The 19,870-nt window shown below is 42.7% G+C and overlaps 3 protein-coding genes across 12 annotated transcripts in view; 2 read left to right on the plus strand and 1 right to left on the minus strand.

The window, feature by feature from the left end:
• The first annotated feature begins 1,343 nt into the window (after positions 1-1,343).
• On the plus strand, positions 1,344-3,130 carry dnlz (DNL-type zinc finger). The gene is made up of 3 exons (XM_062412271.1): positions 1,344-1,721; positions 1,807-1,946; positions 2,790-3,130. Exons 1-3 carry the CDS (start codon positions 1,407-1,409, stop codon positions 2,941-2,943), a joined length of 609 nt encoding a protein of 202 aa, XP_062268255.1. The 5' UTR covers positions 1,344-1,406; the 3' UTR covers positions 2,944-3,130.
• Positions 3,131-3,535: 405 nt separating this feature from the next.
• Positions 3,536-6,288, plus strand: uck1 (uridine-cytidine kinase 1). The gene is made up of 7 exons (XM_062412441.1): positions 3,536-3,727; positions 4,136-4,295; positions 4,819-4,915; positions 4,999-5,141; positions 5,222-5,316; positions 5,404-5,452; positions 5,529-6,288. The coding sequence occupies exons 1-7, from the start codon at positions 3,638-3,640 to the stop codon at positions 5,717-5,719; spliced, it is 825 nt and encodes a 274-aa protein (XP_062268425.1). The 5' UTR covers positions 3,536-3,637; the 3' UTR covers positions 5,720-6,288.
• A 49-nt stretch (positions 6,289-6,337) lies between these two features.
• rapgef1b (Rap guanine nucleotide exchange factor (GEF) 1b) overlaps positions 6,338-19,870 on the minus strand; it is a 43,136-nt gene continuing 29,603 nt past the window's right edge. For 6 of the 10 annotated variants that reach the window (XM_062412431.1, XM_062412432.1, XM_062412429.1 and 3 more), the window contains 17 exons: positions 19,239-19,441; positions 17,195-17,356; positions 15,292-15,438; positions 14,711-14,803; positions 13,712-13,797; positions 12,165-12,276; positions 11,368-11,443; positions 10,880-10,968; positions 9,850-9,938; positions 9,355-9,540; positions 9,090-9,174; positions 8,879-8,973; positions 8,706-8,784; positions 8,524-8,625; positions 8,317-8,414; positions 8,113-8,241; positions 6,338-7,529 (listed from right to left, as the gene is read on the minus strand). In XM_062412431.1, the coding sequence (XP_062268415.1) occupies positions 7,379-7,529; positions 8,113-8,241; positions 8,317-8,414; positions 8,524-8,625; positions 8,706-8,784; positions 8,879-8,973; positions 9,090-9,174; positions 9,355-9,540; positions 9,850-9,938; positions 10,880-10,968; positions 11,368-11,443; positions 12,165-12,276; positions 13,712-13,797; positions 14,711-14,803; positions 15,292-15,438; positions 17,195-17,356; positions 19,239-19,441 (1,982 nt within the window). In that variant the 3' untranslated portion in view covers positions 6,338-7,378. The remainder of the gene's footprint in view (positions 7,530-8,112; positions 8,242-8,316; positions 8,415-8,523; positions 8,626-8,705; positions 8,785-8,878; positions 8,974-9,089; positions 9,175-9,354; positions 9,541-9,849; positions 9,939-10,879; positions 10,969-11,367; positions 11,444-12,164; positions 12,277-13,711; positions 13,798-14,710; positions 14,804-15,291; positions 15,439-17,194; positions 17,357-19,238; positions 19,442-19,870) is intronic. The other 4 variants (XM_062412438.1, XM_062412440.1, XM_062412437.1 and 1 more) reach the window with 2 other exon arrangements.

Consider the following 19,870-nt stretch of genomic DNA (forward strand, 5'->3'; position numbering starts at 1 on the left):
CTCTAAGGCTTGTGTCCTTGAAGGGATCGTTAACTGATTTAAATAGGGTGGACACAACACTTGTGAACATAACACAGGCTACATCCTTCACAGTCTCAGATGTAAACTTTGCAGCAGCAAAATCCAATAATAATAGTAAGTATGGAGCAGTATGGAAGCATGTTATTTTTCTTAACTCTGTTGTTTTTTGAAGATGGAGCATAGTGGCGAGTAGACAATGTGTGAACTTTTATTTTGGGGGGAAATATCCCTTTAAGTTGTTTGTATCCACATCATTTTATTCGATTTTGTTTTATTTTTTATTTGATGCTAGTTTGTGTTATTTTATTCTTTTCTTGTAATTGGTATGTATAACACATCTCAGTTTTTTCAATTCAATTGCTCATGTGCAATACATAACTGTGTAATAATAAATGTTTTTTGCTCTCAGTATATTATTTTGATTATGTATTTTGTGATTTTTTAAAAGATTTTATTGTTACATTTGATGAATGGTGATATTTAACCTGCTTAAACTGTTATTCAGTAAATTGTAAAAACTGACTAAGATCTTAAATATAGTGCCAGAGTCATTCGTGGAGTTTGGGATCACATTACATTTTACATTACATGTCATTTGGCTGACGCCTTTGTCCAAAGAGACTTACAATTAGTACACTCAACATTTATGAGGGAGAAGACATTGAGACAGACAACATCTGTGGCAAGTTTCCCAAGATACTTCAAACAACCCACCTGCCAAATAAAACTGTGAGCAAATGTCCTGAGGAGAACTGGGGTTATTTCAAAAGAAAAAGAGAGATCCCATCGAGTTTGATTTAGATGTTTTAGGGCAGTAGAAACGTTTTTGCCTGTAGTGACTCACCTCAATATAGACTAATCAGAAAGAGAAATACAGTTGACAAAACATATGCACTGGGAAAACCTCCCACTCTCAGACTGACTGCAGTTTCTCCTTGTGTTGATTGCCTCTCAGCTCAACTATACATTCCTTGGCTCTGACTAGTTTGAACAATGCTGAAAATAGTTTTGTCACATCATGACTTTGTAACTTCCAGTCATCTATTGCAATAAAGGCTGATTCATATTGTTAATATCGTGTCAAAAAGATCACAGAATAGACATTTTGTCAGCTTTTAGCTAATTATATTTATTAAACATCAATTGTAAATTCCCATCCTACGTCCCTATTTTCTCTGAAGATGACGTTAGTTTCGCCCCCAGCAGATAAAGTGTTGTCATACCTGCTGAAATGTAACAATACAGGCAATAAGTGCTTTATTATGTTGTAGGAGCATCTTGTGAATAAAGTTTGTTTTGAATGCACCGTCGGGTGACGTCATCAATGAGGGACGACTCCCTCGTTGATGAAATCGTGTGTAACTTGTGTGTAACCAGCCGCAGACATGTTGATGTCACAGAAGTGTTATCTTCTTCTTCTTCGACCTTCTTCTTCTCCGGTGGTGACGCTGCCTGTCAGCCACTCGCTTCGCTGTTTTCACGGTCGTTCAGCTCAGTTCAGCCGGTGTCCTGCGGGACCTCGTACGAACGCAGCCGGGACAGGACTCCTTCTCTCGGCGCAGGAGCAGCGCAGAGTCCGCAGTTTGTTCCCCGCTGGTCCGGTCCGCTGCTGCAGAGGAGCCTCAACCTCACCGGTGGTCCGCAGTGACGCTGTTGGGAAGATCCAGTCCACACACTACCGCCTTGTTTACACTTGCAAGGTCGCAGAGAACAGCATCTCTTTAATGATCGGATCCGAGTCTGAGTGAGAGAGAGTCTGACACACAGCCTCTATCATGTTTGCAGGTTTGCTCCACTAGATCCACGAAGCAGATTTCCAAGCTGGCCTACAACAAGGGTGTAGTGATAGTGACATGTCCTGGATGTGAGAAACACCACATCATCGCTGACAACCTCAACTGGTTCTCCGACCTGGAGGGGAAGAGGTTTGTCAACCTCTCAACCTCTCAACACAGAGTATCTGTTGTTTAACTCACCCTCATTGATTTGTACCAAATACTTGTGAACATAACACAGGCTACATCCTTCACCAGGCTGTCAATTGAATGCATAGGGAGGTGGTAGATGTGACGGCCAATCTTGGTTGACATATGCTTGTCCAACAGCCCCAACAAACTACTTGTCAGAGATGAATCAGCATATGACAGATTGGAGCAGTGACAATCTGCTGCAGTAGACGAGGGGAATGTTGTATTTGCCAGTCGAACAGAACATAATTAGAAAACAACTTCATGATCACAAGTGGTGTGTGACAGGAGAAAATCTGAGACATAGAGTTTAGAAGTGCAGTTAGCTAGTTGACTGTCATAACAAAAACTATCACATACCGCACTCAGAAACAGCATACACCACCAGATCAAATGTGGCATAGCATCACCTATTTTCTGTTATTTATTGTTAATTATTATGAGAAATATATCCATCCATTCATTAACTATACCATTTATCCTTTGAGAGTTGTGGTGAGGGGCCAGTGTCTCTAAGTAGCTGGAGAAAAAAGCCACACAGACACTGTGGAAACATGCAAATTCCACACAAACGAAACTGAGTTGAAACAGGAGTCCTCATGCTGTGAAGTGACAGTTCTATTAAATATAAAAAAAAGACTGTTAAGTGTTCTGCATAGCTGGTGTTTACGTTAACAGCAAGATCTCTTTCAAAAGAACAGCACCTCAGATTGTTTAAGCCTCATCTTTGAATTACCAACAACTGCATGTACACTAAACTATTTCTGATCAACTCTCGTCTCGTGTTGTTTTGTGCTTTAGAAACATCGAGGAGATTCTTGCTGCCAAAGGAGAGACTGTGAGGAGGATTGAAGGAAGTGATGCTCTGGAGATCGTGGTGGATGAATCCAGCAAAGACATGTCACAGTGTAGTGAAGAGACTGAAAAATCACACGGTGATCCAGAAAAAAAATAACATTGTTCATATTATTATCTGTATATTGCAAGATGTTCATATTTAATTTCATAATAAATGTAAATTTTTGTAATTGCTAATAATTTGTCATGCATTTGGAGAAATTAAAAAGATGGATTCTAATAGTAAGGGCTAAAAATAGAATCCCTGGAACTGAAAAAAGGCATTCAATTAAAATAATTGAACCAAAATAGAAATATCATAGTCCTGCCTTGCCGATTATTTATATTCATATTTTTGAATCATCTCATTCATCTCATCTCATTTTCATCCGCTTATCCGGGGTCGGGTCGCGGGGGCAGCAGCTCAAGCAGGGGGCCCCAGACTTCCCTTTCCCGGGCCACATTGACCAACTCTGACGGGGGGATCCCGAGGCGTTCCAAGGCCAGTGTTGAGATATAATCTCTCCACCTAGTCCTGGGTCTTCCCCGAGGTCTCCTCCCCACTGGACGAATCATATTTTATCTTATTAGTTTATGCCGTTCCGCTCTAAAAGTAATTATATAGTAATAAATCTTATTTTATGTAAATATCGAACGCACTTCCGCTCGAGTCTGTCATTTGTTGACACTCGGGTCGAGAATACGTCACTTCTCGCGAGAACAGCGCGTTATCGACGCCACAGATAACATAGCTAGCGTGTAGCTAAGCTATCCAGACTTTTCTGCGGTCTTACGTTTCTGTCGGGCCGAAAATGGAGTGCTCCGGAGCCGCAGAAGAGGCGGAGAGACCGCGGCATCACCCTTTCCTAATCGGGGTCAGCGGAGGAACCGCTAGCGGCAAGGTCAGTGGGGCTTTATTCTGACAGAGAATGAGACCGGGAAGGGAAGTTAGCATAGTAGCCTAGCTTAGTTTGTTCTGCAAACTGTCAAACCAGCCGCGACACGCCCCCTCCCTCAACGACTACATTCTGTATATATTATTCTATTAACATGCTCCAAATGTCATTATACTTGTTTCTGCCGCTTGCAGCTCTTCTTTGTGGCACTTCAGCGCCAAAGAGCTAACGAGCTAACTGTGATTCGATAATAGTGTTATTTACTTAGCAATGCTAAACTCCTCTCACACACCAGGACGTTCATTTCCCGCGGATCCTCAGGAGGCTTCATCTCAATGCGATGTAATCCGTCCTCGCTAGTTGAACACAAAACATTAAATCGTAAATAACATCCACGTGACTTTTCTGCCTCAGTCAACAGTTTGCGCCAAGATCATGGAGCTCCTGGGCCAGAACAAGGTGGACCACCGCCAGAGGAAGGTGGCCATCATAAGTCAGGACTGTTTCTACAAAGTCCTGACCCCCGAGCAGAAGGCGAAGGCGCTGAAGGGCCAGTACAACTTCGATCATCCAGGTGAGCCCAGGCCAGACCAGTCTTGAGTTAGTTTTCACGTGAATTGAAAGCGAAACTGTTAAATTCCCTGACGTACCGGTTTCTAATGTGAGGATTTCCTGCTTTTCTATGTCAAGTGGGATGGTCATCTGAATATGTTTGGGGTCTTTCAGACAAAACGTGACATCTGAGGATTTCCTCTAGGCTGTGGAGAAGCATTTTCACGTTTCTGTCATAAACTAAACAATCAAACGAAATAAATATATAAAGGACTAATAAGTTGGATTATTTCACATCATGCATTTGAGATGTCACTTAAGTATAAAGTAGCATATGATGGAAGTACTCAAGTAAAGTTCTTCCAAAGTCCATGAAGGGTTTATACATTTCATGATACCTCACTTTGTAAACCAGTATAACGGCATTGATATGATAGTCTGTGGATCATAAAAAGCCAACTTTGAAATAATACTTTTTCTACTTAGTCTATATGGTGTTGTATTATTCATCTTATTAACATGACCTGTGTCTGTTTGTCTTGCAGAGGCATTTGACAATGATTTAATGTACCAAACATTAAAGGACATTGCGGAGGGAAAGGTGGTGGAAGTGCCAACGTATGACTTTGTTACGCATTCAAGGTAGGCTGGAAGCACGTTGACCTTTTGCCGTTGAGACGTTTAGCCCAGTGCTCCTGTATGATGATTTTTGGTTGTGTTTGCAGGTTGGAAGACAGGATCACAGTTTACCCAGCGGACGTCGTCCTCTTTGAGGGGATCCTGGTGTTCTACCCCCAGAAAGTGCGTGATATGTTTCACATGAAGCTCTTCGTGGACACAGATTCAGACGTCAGACTCTCTCGCAGAGGTAGGAATGTTCCTGTCAAACACAATTCTCAAGTGGTTGTCACAGTGCGTCGTCAATGGTTTGACCCGATTCCTCTGCAGTTCTGCGAGACATGACCCGGGGACGAGACCTGGAGCAGATTCTCCAACAGTACACAACGTTCGTGAAGCCTGCTTTCGAGGAATTTTGTTTGCCTGTGAGTATGAGGACTGATTCTGTTCATGTCGTTCAGTGTCCGTCAACAGACCTCTGAGCTTTGTCACATTTTCTGGTTTTCTCTCAGACTAAGAAGTACGCAGACGTCATCATTCCAAGGGGAGTTGACAACATGGGTGAGTGTCTTTTTTTCATTATGTCGTAGCTAAAGATCATGAACACTTGGTAAATCCTTCATCTGTCTCTCCTCAGTGGCCATCAACCTCATCGTGCAGCACATCCAGGACATTCTGAATGGAGAACTCTGCAAATGGCAGCGTGGGACCATGAACGTCAATGGGCGTGGCTTCAAGCGAGCCCTTACCGAACAAGGGGATCTGCAGAACGGAGCCGCTAATCCAGTAAAGAGGGTCCTGCTGGAACCCAGCAGTCGGCCTCATTGAGACTTTGTAGGACGCACGTGTGGATGATGAATGTCACCAGACTCGGGGATTGCGGCTCCTGGTTTGTGCAGAGTGGGCCACAAACTGTGATGCCAGTCTCTGCAAACTAAAAGAATATATATCCATAGTAAAAGTATCACAAGCGGTCAGAGCTGCAACTCTTCGTAATTGTATTTTTATTGGTTGGTGCACAACAGAAATGCTAAGTCTGTCTATATATAGTCTTCCATGATGTCGATTTGATTTTTTTTAGGTTTCAACATTGGTCAGAACGGTTACTGAAATGAAAGAATTTACTCAAGACGCGTTATCAATTTTTTTTTAGTTGTGCTTCTGCACTGAGTTTTACCTTTTTATAAACCTGTGTTTTTGTTGCTTAATGAAGATTAATATATTTAAATTATAATGGTTTATAGTCATTTATTGCTCTCCCTGTTTTACTCCTAACTTTAGTCCAAGTGCTTCCTTTTTGACTTATTTAATGCAGAACTCTTGCCTTAATTTTTCGTTAAAGTTCAATCTCCATGAATTATTGTGTTCAACAATAAATATAAAATTCTGTCATTATGGTTTTGAGTCTTGTTTGAATTTTGACAAGTTTCGGAGCGGCACAGTGTATATAGAAACAGAGCTGTTTGTTTTATTGGAGTTTGAGAGCACAGTGTGATGTGTTGGTTCTATCCCCAAAAAAGGAATCAAACTGACTTTACACTACAGCACATGTTGAAATGACGAACACACAAGTCGCCGAGGACTTCAGTCGCACACAGACACTTTCACACACCGACATGACTGGGACATGATTGTGATCGCCTCGCGGTTCTCTACACTTGAACACGGCACACGATGATTCAGTATGACATACATAGATCACAGCATCTTTAGTAATTTATCTTTTTGTGTTTTTGCTTTGCTTTTTTTAGTGCACATATGTATGGCACTTGGGAGAAGCGAAGCTCTTCTCGTAAGCATAAACATCCTTTTTAAGAACAAAAGGAGCACTGTATATAATACATTTCATAACCATACATGATTCTTACACAAAATGTTTCAAAACAAACTTTCCAGTCTCTTACGGCCATCCTCTTCAAGTTCAAACCCTCCCAACCCCCCTCCCCCAGGGGGACTATCTGCGGCCTGCATGTTGACGTCACAGTTCACAGCAGGTCGCTCTCGAGGTTCTGCTTTTTGAGGGGAACTCATGAGTTGGAGAGAGGGTCGCAGAAGATGGCCGACAAATGGCACGTACATAAAGGAAGAGGAAGGAGCAACTTGGAGAGTTATGGACCATTCAGCTCACTCTCACACACACGCAACAGCTCCACTCAGAGAGCCCAGGGAGCAGACTTTGGTTATTTCCACGGCGTCTGCCCACTCTGTGCGATTCTTCTGTCCTCCTTGGCACAAGGCTTCGTCCCGTTTCACCGTGGTCACAATCTCTTCCCGCGGTAATCCCAATTATAATCTCCCAGAGCAGCAGAGCTCTATGTAAAAACCCTGGGCACGCTTCAGTCTAGCTTGTTCTGCATCCCCCACAATGAGTCTCCCATTTGCTCCAGCGGATAGCTTCCATTCGTCTTTCTCTCAGTCTGTAGTAAAGTGGAGTTAGTGTCATGAAGCACAGTTGGAGGTCAGTCTTGGAAAAAGGCCCGCGAGCCCCTAGGTCTTCTCCTCGCGTTCCGTCTTGCGCCTGGCGATGTTCCTGGGCTTGATCTTGAGCGACAGCTCCCACAGGGCCTCCTCTGCCAAGTGGTCACTGAAGTCGTTGAAGAAACACACAATGTCTTCGTTGCGCTTCAGTTCATAATGCCTGAAATGAGAAGAGGGCCAAGTTTGATGAATGCAGTAATTCATCAGCCAGGAAACGAACAGACCACGTGGATGGACAGAAATGTTTTCAAGATATTCAAATTTACTGAAATATAAATCATATTTCCTGGCACCCATAAATTCCCTGCCAGTGGCAAATATTGATAAGATTCATTGCTGAGATAATGTTTGCAAATCTTTCCAGTTTATGGTTTTACCTCTGCCAAAGAGATTATAGAGTCACATCTGTCCATTTGTTTTTTTTTGTCAGCAGGATTTCACAAAAACTACTGAAAGAATTTCTACGAAACTTAGAGGAAGGATGTAAAATTGAGAAATAACTAAAGAAAGAAAGGGCTGTATCCAGGATCCCCCTCCACACACATTCTTTCACATTGTGAAATAGAGCAGTTTCTCAGGGAATATTTCATGGATCTTTGTGGCAAAAAACCTTGGGTAGATTGAGGGAACTGACTTTCATGAGCGTGAAAAATTTGGTGCAGCTGGATTGAATTTTTTGGAACAGTTGGGCCTATGCTGAAAACCATTTTAGATTCAACACATATGTAGCCAAGTGGACTTACACTTGCTGGAAGCGCCGCATGCTGTCCAGTATGTTGAACTGCTGCCAGCGTTTGGAGAAATTGACCTTTCCGTCGATGTAGTCAGGATTCCCCAGGTGGACAAAGGTCAAGTCCTGGAGTATGAGACCCCTGGAAGACGGACATGTCATGTCAAATTGTGGCCTCAACAAAAATCGGAGTGAGTTCAAATATTCATTCACTTACAAGTATGGGATACATGGAGGCTCCACTTCAGAAAGAGCAGCTCTGTACGCTCGGAATGAGGAGGAGCTGTCAATCAACACGCAATACTCCTCTAATCCCTGAGAGAGGACGAAGGAGGAGGTGGGTTACGAGAGAAAAGTGATCAGTATGATAATTATCAATGAGCCCGGATGTTCAAATTCAAACACAGACATCTTGAAGACTCACCTCCGAGGTCTGTTTCTGCCACTCCAATCTCCTGATGGGAGCAGAGTCCAGGGCTGACAGTATTGCCAGGTAAGAGTTGAAATTATTCAACTTTCTTAAGTGCTGTAAAAAGAGATTTGTTTTAATATGATTGCATTAAACAACAAGACTACAGATAAATCACAATATTCTGGTTGACTGACCTTCATTATCTTGATGAACTTGAGGAGCAGCTTCTCTCGGTCTTGGGCTTTCTCCTGCTGAATTATTAAAGAGCGGACCCTGTAGGAAAGAGAAATAGACAGATGGTATAAGAGAGGAGACAATAATGCCCACGACAGAAAGCGGTGAGAGGTTGTGATGTTTGTGGTTTTACCAATAGCTCATGTTGTTAAAGTGCTCTGTGAACTGAGTCAGGTTCGGACTCTTCTCCTCGTTCTGCTCCTTGGCCCAAAGCAGCACCTCTGGAATCTGAGGGGAAACAGGAAGTGATAAGTTTGAGGGTTGAGGTGCGGCTCTGGGTCAAAAACACAATGAATGTCAACAAAACACAAACAATTATCTCCAACACAAAGACACTGCCTTACCTCTATCTTATAGAAGAGTTCAGCATCAAGGAGAGTGAGCTGATCAGCAATCTCATGACTGCGGAAGTCATGAAGAGTTCCAGGCCTGTGAGGAAACGCAAACTGTCAGTTGACAACTTCATCTGTGCAGCTCTAATGCCGTCTACAAAGCATTTAACAAAATACTGTCTGTTATCCCCAACACTGAGCTGTAAGAATGGAAAAACAGCCTCCCACTTGTAGCATCAACACACAGACAGAGCTGACCCTTGACCCCCCACAATACCTTGCTGAGACCCCTCGGGCGGCCAGGGGTTTGAGGGAGTTTGTGTAGCGGAGCAGCTTCTTCTGTTCCACCTTATCCAGGATGTTCTTGCGCAGCACACGGGCGAGGCTAAGCTCGCCATAGCACACCAGCGTGAACACCAGTTCCATCAGCTGTTTCAAGATGTCCTCCGTCAGCTCCACCAGGCTGGAGGAAAGAAGTGAAAGAAGGAAATGATCACATGATTAAACTTTGAGACAGAAACAGACGAGCAGAAGGAAACGGACACAGCTGGTCGGTGAATTCAAAGAAGAAGAAACATTTTCTGGTTATGGGTGTCAGCACCTAGGATTGATTTACTTCAAATAAACATTATATAAGGCAGGTCTTTTCTTTATTAGAGTGATATGACTGAAGAATTACACAAATAAATCATTCTTGAGTTTACATAATGCCGTTTAAATGGGGCATTAATAACTAATTACAAACAAAGAACAAATATTGAGTCCCACTCACCAAAGCTCATCCACTACCCGAACCAGCACGAAGAAGGTGTTCTTGCTGACTCGCTTCTTGAAGGTGTCTGGACTGTGACAGAAGCTAGTATATGTGCTTTGTGGTCAAGGACATTGAAAAAAATACTGTGCCTATATCTTGATTACAGTGCACAATAACATGTGGAACTAAGGCAAACTTTTCATTTCATTTTCAGGCTTCAATAAGTGATGAAAGTTTTGCTCTTTTGAAACACAGTGGTTCCTTCTAACTTTGAGGAGTTTGTAGTTCTACAAATCAATTTAATAGTTATAACTTTCATTGCACAGTTCATTTTATCATACTCAAGATGATCAACCAATTTTCCTTGTTTATTATATTTAAGACATAAAATTTACTCTAATTCATCAATCAGGAAGATGACAAAAGCTTTAACTCTTCCAGTCAAAACAATGGGGCTGAGTAATTTAATTATCATCTCTTTAATGGTTTGGTCTATAAAATGTAAGAAAGGGTGAAACTGCACGTCATAACCTCCTAAATCCCATGGTGATAACTTCGAACTGGTGTCCCACAAAATGTCCACAACCAAATTATATTGAATTTGCCATCACGTGTGAATGAAACTTGTATAATTGATTAAATCTTTGTCAAAAAAATTGCTGATTTAATATGATGATATATAATATGATGTTGCTTAATGGATCAAATAATCCATTAAGGAACTAATAATAAATTTAAAACTTGGAGGGAAAATATGATGATCTGGGTTCTGTTTTGGTGCCCTGAGGCAAAGCAAACAATCACAAGAAGCACCAGTAGATTCAGTCATTATGAAAGACTTTTGTATCCATCAGCAGAAAATTGTTGTGTTTCTGTTGATTCGATGACTGCTTTTAACTGACAGATCTAAACAGCAGCAAACAAGGTAAACAAGTCTATCCTTGGTAAATATATATTTAAAAAAATCACTTTGCAAGAAAAACTGTCTTCTTCCAACAAAAAAAAAAACGATCATGCTCAGACTGACATGTGGAGTGATTTGAAAAGGATATCTGTAGTGTAGCTTCTTAATTAGGTCCTCTGGGGTTATAAAAGTCCTATACGTAGTCAGGAAGGCTTCACAGTACAAAACAAGATCTGTCAGGCAAAAAAAAGAGAGAAAAAAAAAAGCAGCAGATTTAAATTAGCTGTGCAGCCAGACGTCCCAATTAACCACCTAAAGCTGAAAACACATCATCAAATGAGAAAGGCTCCATAACCCTGACTGACACTTTGCAAATAAGTAAACAAGAGAGAGACAGAGGCTGTTTAAGATGCTACTCAGGCGAGGAGGTTAGAAAAATAGCAACTCATCCGTCAAACTAAAGAAATCAGACTTTACAAATACAAATAAATTGATCTAATGACTGCAGGTCTGTCAAGTTATCAATACCAACCTGTTCCAGTGACCCTGAAGCACAGTAACACACTCGACTCAGCATAACAGATATGTTGGCTAAGTGTGAGTCTTAATGTGTTCTATGATCTGTACTTTACCTTTGCGGTCTGTTTCTGTAGCGTGGACTAATAGAATATCTCCTGATCCAGCACGAACATCAGGGCCATCGTCACTCTGGGAATATCAAGGAGAGGTGTGGAGAAAATGAGCGACAGATCAAGAGGATGGAGATAAGTGAATGACAATCAAAGCAGGAGAGGAGAAAGGGGGTAGAGTAGATGTAGAGTCATGCAGTCTAGCTAAGAATGTAGCTTGCACCTTTCCGGTTTGTGCCTCGTTTCTTCCAGCCCCCACCCATATTAAAGGCCCCCACCCCACCCCTCCCTGTCCTGCACCAGCTCCTCTGATGACGATGACAAAAAAGCCAGACTTGTGTTAGAAACAAGCACCCCCACTATAACACGTCCTCTGAAACACATTTAAATGTCATCACAGGCCACGACTCATTTCTTCCTGCTTTTCTGATTTCATCTCCTGATATTCATCATAGCTGTCACATTGCAGGGTGGGGAGCAGTAATTTCACATATCTGTCTGTCAGACTGCACCACAGAGGACAAAGGAGGAGGAACAGGAGGTGTAAGAGGAGGAGGCTGGTTTGGCAATTTTTTCAGCGATGCAATTTCAAAGACTCGACTCCAGAGGGCAGCAATGGCCATCATTGGCACATCTCAGGATCTGATTTCACATCTGAGTGACTCACAGTGACCTTTAGTCTGCACAGGCCTAACAGGATAAAATGTGCTTTGTATGCTGGTGCTTCACAATTCTGCCACAGCAGGTTTCTAAAAACAGTACACAGCATCAGCAGTGTTGATGGGAGCAGTGGCTCTTACTGCTTGTTTCAGAGTTATCCTGCTCATAATCTCCTTGTGGTCTATGAGGGAGAGTTCGTCCACATCCTCTTCATCGTTTCCGGCCGACTCTGTTGACTTTTGCCTCCTGAAACTGACACACACACAAATAAACACACACACACGTAAGACACCAGTGACGGTAGCAAAGTCTGGAGCGGAAACAGTTAGTTAATCAATTGATAAATTGATGGGTGGATGATACTTTGGTTTCAAACATCAGATTCTCAAATGTGAGGATGTGAAATTTATGTTAGCAATAGTAATGATGTATTTTTCAATGGATTTCATAATTTAACGGCAAAACACTTAAGTAACTTGGAAAAAATTTGGTGATTAGCTGATAATGTCAACACTGGAAAATGATTCTTTTCATCGCAGGGTTCTGACGGGAGGCAGTTAGGGATACTTGTTTGAGACAATGAAAGTTTCAAACATGTAATACAGCAGCTCAGATATAGTGGAGGAAATTCATTCTCTTTCAAGCAGAATTTGCTTTTGAATTCACTCTGGAAATGTTGTAGATCCTGACGTCATCATGTTTTCTGTAACCACCACAACCATCTGCCAGTAATTACCACTGCAGTATCATATGTACAGTGAAAGCGAAATCATTTTTTCATGTTGTATTTTTATTTCTGAAAGTATTTTAATGTTAAGACTAGACTGGTTACAAGGAAAGAATATACACTGATGATCTTATGACAAAATAATTGTCTGCCTATACATTGAAATATTTTATAAACATGATTTTGGTTTGATCCACACATTTTAAAAGATTTTTTTTTTTTTTTTACTATAACACTCTCAGGAATCAACTTTATAATGTAGCCCTGACAGTCTCCATCACATCATGTTGGTGATTGCAGCAACATGTCAGTTTTATAATAAAAAATGCAGAGCTCCTGGTTTTACTTTGGACAGACATTTTAAAACAAAGCTCGAGTTCACAGTCATTGCCCCGGTTACTCAGTGATTTTGGGTTGGAGGCACATTGGAGGAGAAAAGAACGGGACATGATGGTGCTAAGGGAACTTGAAGAGGAGCAAGAGTGTGTTTTTATGTCCCGGGGTCTTATTTACTTTTATTTTAGGAGAAACTGTAGAATAAATAATCCAAACACAAGTTAAGTACTGAGGTAAGATATTTTGCAACTGTCGGCTGCTGGTTTCACAAATATTAACCAGCAAATGTGCCCTGTATCATCAGTGCTGGAGACTGCATTAAAATAAATTTGGTTTAGGAATTTAAGTGAGGTCGACAAGGGTGTTTATTTATAACAAAGTAACCAATATCTACATCTACATACTTATCAAAGCAAGAAAAATACATGCATTTATGAATAGTGGAGAAATAGACCCAGAAAAACCCCAGAAAACAAAAATGATTCTAAAAGATTTGGTTTATTTCTAGTTTAATTAATTGTAATAAAATGTCAGTTTAATAGTCTTTTTTTAGGAGTTTGAATACGTAGCAAGGCAGTGTGGAACAGCACGTATTACTGAGAGTGTCAACATTGCAGCGCTTACTTTTCCTTGTCCAAAGCCTCTTTGCTATTGGAGGATGGCATTTGAGGGGTGGGGTCTTGAAGTACGTCGTCATCTGCAATCGTTTCCTAATCGATGGAGGGAAAAAACAATAATCAGCATCTGTACAGACAGATACATGGAACATGATTGGTGAATGGTTCCATGCAGTGACAGGAGCCTGGTTATTGATGAGGTCATCCACCAGGCTCACATGCAACACGTCTGGTGGAAGGGAGGATGGATGCATTGTACAAATGTCTCAGGATCAGGATGTTGTCCCCATTAGTTTTGACGTAAATGAGCTACAGAGGGCTAATGGTTACAATGCGGCTTTTCCTCAGTACGGGAAAAACCCAACAGATGAAATTCATAGACACCAAAGGGAAGATCTCACTCACACTGAAACTGCACCAAATATAAGACTCCAATCACACATCCAAATGCTTAGGAGCTCTCATTCTCCCTTACACTTTCACACAGCACAACCAATGTCTTAAATATTCTCCTGAACGCACACGCTTACCCAGGGGAAAACCACTACAGCCCCCCACACACACTGTCACACATGCACAGGTAAGCTGTTATGGGGAATGTTAGTGGAAAATTGAAACCCAGTGAACCATTAAAAAAACACCTCTTGGTACGACGACATGTCAGGTGTTAGATCAGAACAAGGTTAAAAAGCTCGAAACAGTTGAAGCGCAGCCAGAGAGAGGGCAATCAACAGCCAGGCAGAACATACTCATGGACAGCTTTCCCACAGACAACAGCCACAGCAGGCAAACCTGTGAATCTGAAGCCGTGCTCAGTCAGGTTCCACTACATTCACATTCCATTTCAGCACCACCACTTCAAGAGATGAATCAATAAGGGCCGCTCAGTGCAACAGATGAATGGCGAGGGTGAGGTCTGCCAGTCAAACGAGCCTTGATTCATTCTCCGAAGTGACGGGACACACAAATGGAATTGACCTTTCACCCGTGGCGGTCAGCTACTTACTCTGAGGGACAGAGGCAGCTCTCCATTGGCTTGGCTGGATGAGTACAAGTTGACGTACTCCCCCTCCCCGCCCTCGTCATTCGCACTCTCGCTCTACGGGAAAAGAGGAGGGACACAAACCGAGGCGTAAAGCAGCGGAGAGGGGCACAGAGTGTTTTCCAAGGGGCAGACAGGCATCAAAGGGGTATATGTGACTTAGGGGGAGAGGTAGCAGCTAGCAGAATTCTGGTACTCAACAGTGAGCGGTAAGTTTCCCAGCTAAGAGTCTTCTTCACCACCAGGTGGCACTGGAGTGCATCGTTTATAAAGGTAATGGCATTTACTGGCAAAGGGAACATGCAGTGCAACATGCTCTACTGGGATTCTTTTATGAATAATCAGACAGATAATGTAGTGACTCAAAAAGTATATGAGTCACTACATTATCATCTGAGCAACACCACTGAATACCAAACTGCTTTAATCTAACACCAATCTGCCAGGGGAAGTCCAGTGTCACATTTTATGATCTATCATAAAGAGCTGGTTCAAACAAGTATCCTGCTTGTACTCCAACCATCATCTATCCTGTGTTAGCTCACCGCTGAGGTGTGGAGAGAGTCAGTGAGAGAAGACTCAGAAGGAAGACAGACAGCCACAGAGCCCATTGAGCCAGCCAGGGAACCGTTGGGCCCGCCCCCGCTGCCATCCAGAATGGTGGCATTGGTCAAGGCAACATGTTCCAAGCTCTGTGATAGGTGCAAAGAATTAAAGCAGGAAAGAAGAAAAAAATAATAATAAAGGACAGGACTAAGGGATACAGAGGTGAAGACAGAGCAGACAGAAAAATAATCTTAACAATAGAAGGAAGAAGGTGGGGGGGGGAAAAAAAGTGTTCACCTCGTACTCAAACACCTCTATATGTCTGGACTATGGGAGAGACGTCCCTGAACACGAAATGCACTCACTCACGTAAACCAGGGGCAAAAGAAACATCTAACATATAAAATATGAAAGATGAGGGGAGAGATGTTCAACAGCAACACTCCGTTTAGCTCACATCAACTCTGAGAATGTCTGGTTTTAGGATGAGATTTGTCTTTGTGTGTGTGTGTGGCCAGCTGAGGAGATGTCTGCCAGGAAAGGTAGCGGTGACCTGTTTTAACATGTTGTGCATACCAGCCCTGTTTCAACATTCCCGCAAAAAGCGGTGCATCCACAGATCACTGATAAACACGGCAGACAAACTTGCACTGAGACACACACACACAAAAATGTATGCACGTGTTCATACACAGATGAACGTGATCAGCTGACAATTCAGGCCACGCTTACTTTTTTTGAGTATTTCCTTTGATTTCCACTCAACATATGCAAAGCCACTTCCCCGGCATGGTGCAGCTTCCCTTAGACATCCCCCAAAACCATCATGCTCCAAGGAGTTGAGGAATGCAATCATTCCACAGAAACAGACAAATGGGAGGTGTGGAAGAGGGTGTGTTTGTTTGTTTGGAAATAGAGCATGATGGTGAAAGATAGACTGAATTCAAGATTTAAGAAAGTATAGAAAGAGAGTGTGTTTGTGTTTGTGTGTGTGTGTGTATGTGTGTGTGTGTGTGTGTGTGTGTGTTTGGATAGTGAGTGACGTGGTAGGATGAAGAAGATGAAGAGGAGAGGAAGGAAGATGAGCAGAAACAGGAGGAATGTGTTTTCCATCAGGACCATCTGGTGCTGCATTCCACCAGAGATATCCTGAGGGAGATCCACACCGTCTTAGTGAGCCTCACAAACATCATGGGGTCATTATGGGTCAAACCCCACTCCCCAGAAATAATGACCCAAGCCACTGTAACATATAGTCAGGTCTGCTTTGGGATCAGGGTCAGGCCCTGACTAACTGGAATACAGAATTGATTAACCACCAGCTTATTCAGTAACAAGAACCTGTTGATGATTCAGACGCCCCGTTTACACCAACAAAGGGCTTTTTTGTTATTTATTTACCCCAACCTAAGGCCTGACAGTCTCTTGTGATATTTGGAGGAGCAACACAAGACACACTGACTCTTAGGCAAACTGAAAGGAGGGAAAGAGTCAAATAATTACCTGTCACGAGGAGGAATGTGCAACACACAAACACAAGCTCAGCTAGCCAGTGACCGCACAGACACAACCACAACAAATAACTGCACGCACTCACGATCACGCAAAGCACACATTAATCACACCATATCAAAAACAAAAATCCAGCACAAAACAACAAATTCCCACTGTGAAAACAACTGCACACACGGACGGGTGGATGAACAAAATTAAGAACCACACAAAAAGTAAACCAAGGAACCCTGAGGGAGCGCCCAATCAGGGACTTGAGAAGAGGGGAGAGGTACATGAACAGATTGTATCACATATGGAGGGCACACAGGTCAAGCCACCCCTGCATCAGTCCAGAACCACACAGCACCCACGCCAAGAGTGGAAAATGGGAGGGGCGGGGGGACTCACCGTGGGTGTGGTCAAGGATGCCTGCCCAATCAGGTAGGAGTTAGAGACGGACATGCTGAGACCCAGCCCAGAGCCCGCCTCCTCCATGGCCGCCACAGACGGCTGGAGGTGGCAAGAGAGAGAAGAGGAGGAGGAGGAAGAGGGGGAGGAAGAGTGGGAGGCCTGAGAAGGAAGGAAGGAAGGAAGGAAGGAAGACAGCAAAGAAAAGAGAAAGAGAGAGATAGAAAAGAAAGGGAGAAACAGTGATGGAGGTTAAGGAGAGGCAGAGAGAGGGTGTTCAGGGAGAAAAAGAAGAAAAGAGGACAGTTGATTAAACTAGTAAGCAAGACTGAATTAGAGCAGTTTTAATCAAAGTGCAGCAGTAGAGTGATTAGGTCAAAGTTGGTGAAAACTGAGGAGGATTCTGGCCGTTCTGCTGAGGAGCATCACTGACTGTAGACATAAATATAACAGAGAGGTGAATGACTAATGTTGAGGTGTTATGGAGTTCGAGTCTACTGTTATGTTTAAGTTACAGCTATTCCTAGAAAGCTCTTATTACTACTAGGCCGTGTAATGTGTACTGGTCACACACATTCGTGATCACTGTGACAGTCTAACCGATGTTCTTTAATGTCCTGAGCATTAAAAGCTTTATAGAGACCAGACCATCGACAGTAACATGGGCCAATATGATCAAACTGTTTTTCATCCATTTCCTTATCCACACAGTAGCAAGCAGCTGAAATTACTTTTTTTTTTTTCTTTTGCAAAGCCGCCATGTAAAGTCGTCAAAGCGTGTAAGCCTGGAACATGGGTTTATGGAGGAGGCAAACAGGCTTATTCCACTGGGCCACAAGCTCATTGAGTCCAAAACATGGAGGCCAGATTAGGCAGGAGCAGAGATGAGTACAGTTCCACTGTACACTCAAATAGAAGAATGATAAAAATAAGAGCTGGGCACCGGGCTCCAAATACACAGCGGTGACCGAAAGAGGACAATGGACAAAAGAGAACCAAGGAGGACTCTGAGGTGGCCTGTGTAGACAGCCATTCAACCACAGTCTATTTTCTTTCCTGGGCTAGGATACTGTATATCTACAGTAGCTACACCCTGGAGAGGAGTGTTGAATGTTTACTCCCGACAAATGCACAGTCTTCATTTCGACAAAAAAAAACAATCAAAGATCAATTTGTGACTATCAAATATTAACGGCAGCCATTGGCAAAGGTAAAAACCCCATTTTGGTGAGAACGTCATGCCTCATATCTGAAGATGAGGTAAAAAATTAACCCTCTGTTTATAATTGTGATTGTAAAATCATGTTTATCTGGAAAGCCTCAAAGGTGATTGAGAAATCTTGTTTTTAGGGCCTTTAAACATTTGTTTTCCTTCTTCAAAAGGTTTATTTCGTCCTCTTCCGCTAAGACCATCCCATCGTGTCTCTACCTCTCCTATCCCTACTGACTCATTGTCAGACAGTTGTCTCAATTAACCCAGAAGACAACCCAGCTTAAGATAAGCAGACTGGGTCTGATGCAGGCCTGATAATGGCTAGTCCTATCTCCCGCTAACGACCAAACACCTCCACATATGCACAGACGTCTGCTTTGGTTACAGAAATTGCAAGGAAGGGAGATAAAGAGAAAGAAGGAAGGGCTTAATAGGTGAGAGAGATAACAAGATAGGAAGAGGCTTGAGAGAAAATTTATGAGGATTACCACTGGAATGCAGCCTGCATTCCTCCACATTTTTCCCTTTCTACCAATGTTGGGACCAGTCCGGGCTCGAATACAGAGTGTTGCTTATATTGTTCTAATGTCCTCGTGACGCCCTTTGTCTTTGTCATCGCATGCATTCATAATGTATAGTTTTGATTTAAATTAAAGAAAGATCGCAAAGAACAATGTCAGCTATTTAAATCAGCAATTCTAGTCATTTTCCCCCATATCCACTCACAATTATTCGTTTTACCCTTAGTTTTTGTAAAACGGCCTGCTAGCCAAATAACTGGGCCTTTAGAAAGTTTACTGTCGCCACCAGCAAAAGCATATGGTCTCTTACCAGTTGTCTTTGTTTTGGGGGCAATGCTGGGGGCAGCAGCGGCTCGTGGACTGAGTCTGTGCTGCTGAAGGAGTCGTTGAAGCCGTAGACCTCCTGGAAGCGCTTGTTACGCTGTTCATAGATGCTCTCGCTCTGCGGCATTTGGTAGAACATGGAGGGCTGCGGCTCCGAGTAGTCTTCCACAAACTGCATGTACTGGAGGACTGGAGGAGAGAAGGACGGGTCAGATTATGTAACATATATTGTTCATGCTGCTCAGAATCATGACCCATCGGCACACCCAAGTCAAGAATGTACTTCTTAAGATAGTAAAGGGCCGGGTAGTGGGCTCCGGATGTCGGGTCTTCACCTGGCTGCTCGAGCCTGGTACAGCCCCATAACCCACGGACTGACCCTAAACGGTTTGATGGGTAAAATCTGTGGAGTTTCAATTTAAACTGAGTCAATGACTTGAATTTCGTCACATTATGAAAGCATTTAAGCTAGCAGGAAGGGCTGACTGTATAGAATGACATAATACAGTAGCTGGATAGGAAGTGATATAGCAGGTGTGTCAGGAAATGACCAAATGTTGCCCTCTGTGCCCCTAGAGCCAGACCCATTGTAGCACATCCTGGTATTCATTTCCTGTC

The sequence above is a fragment of the Platichthys flesus genome, chromosome 19, assembly GCF_949316205.1.
Source record: "Platichthys flesus chromosome 19, fPlaFle2.1, whole genome shotgun sequence".
Classification (NCBI taxonomy): Eukaryota; Metazoa; Chordata; class Actinopteri; order Pleuronectiformes; family Pleuronectidae; genus Platichthys; species Platichthys flesus.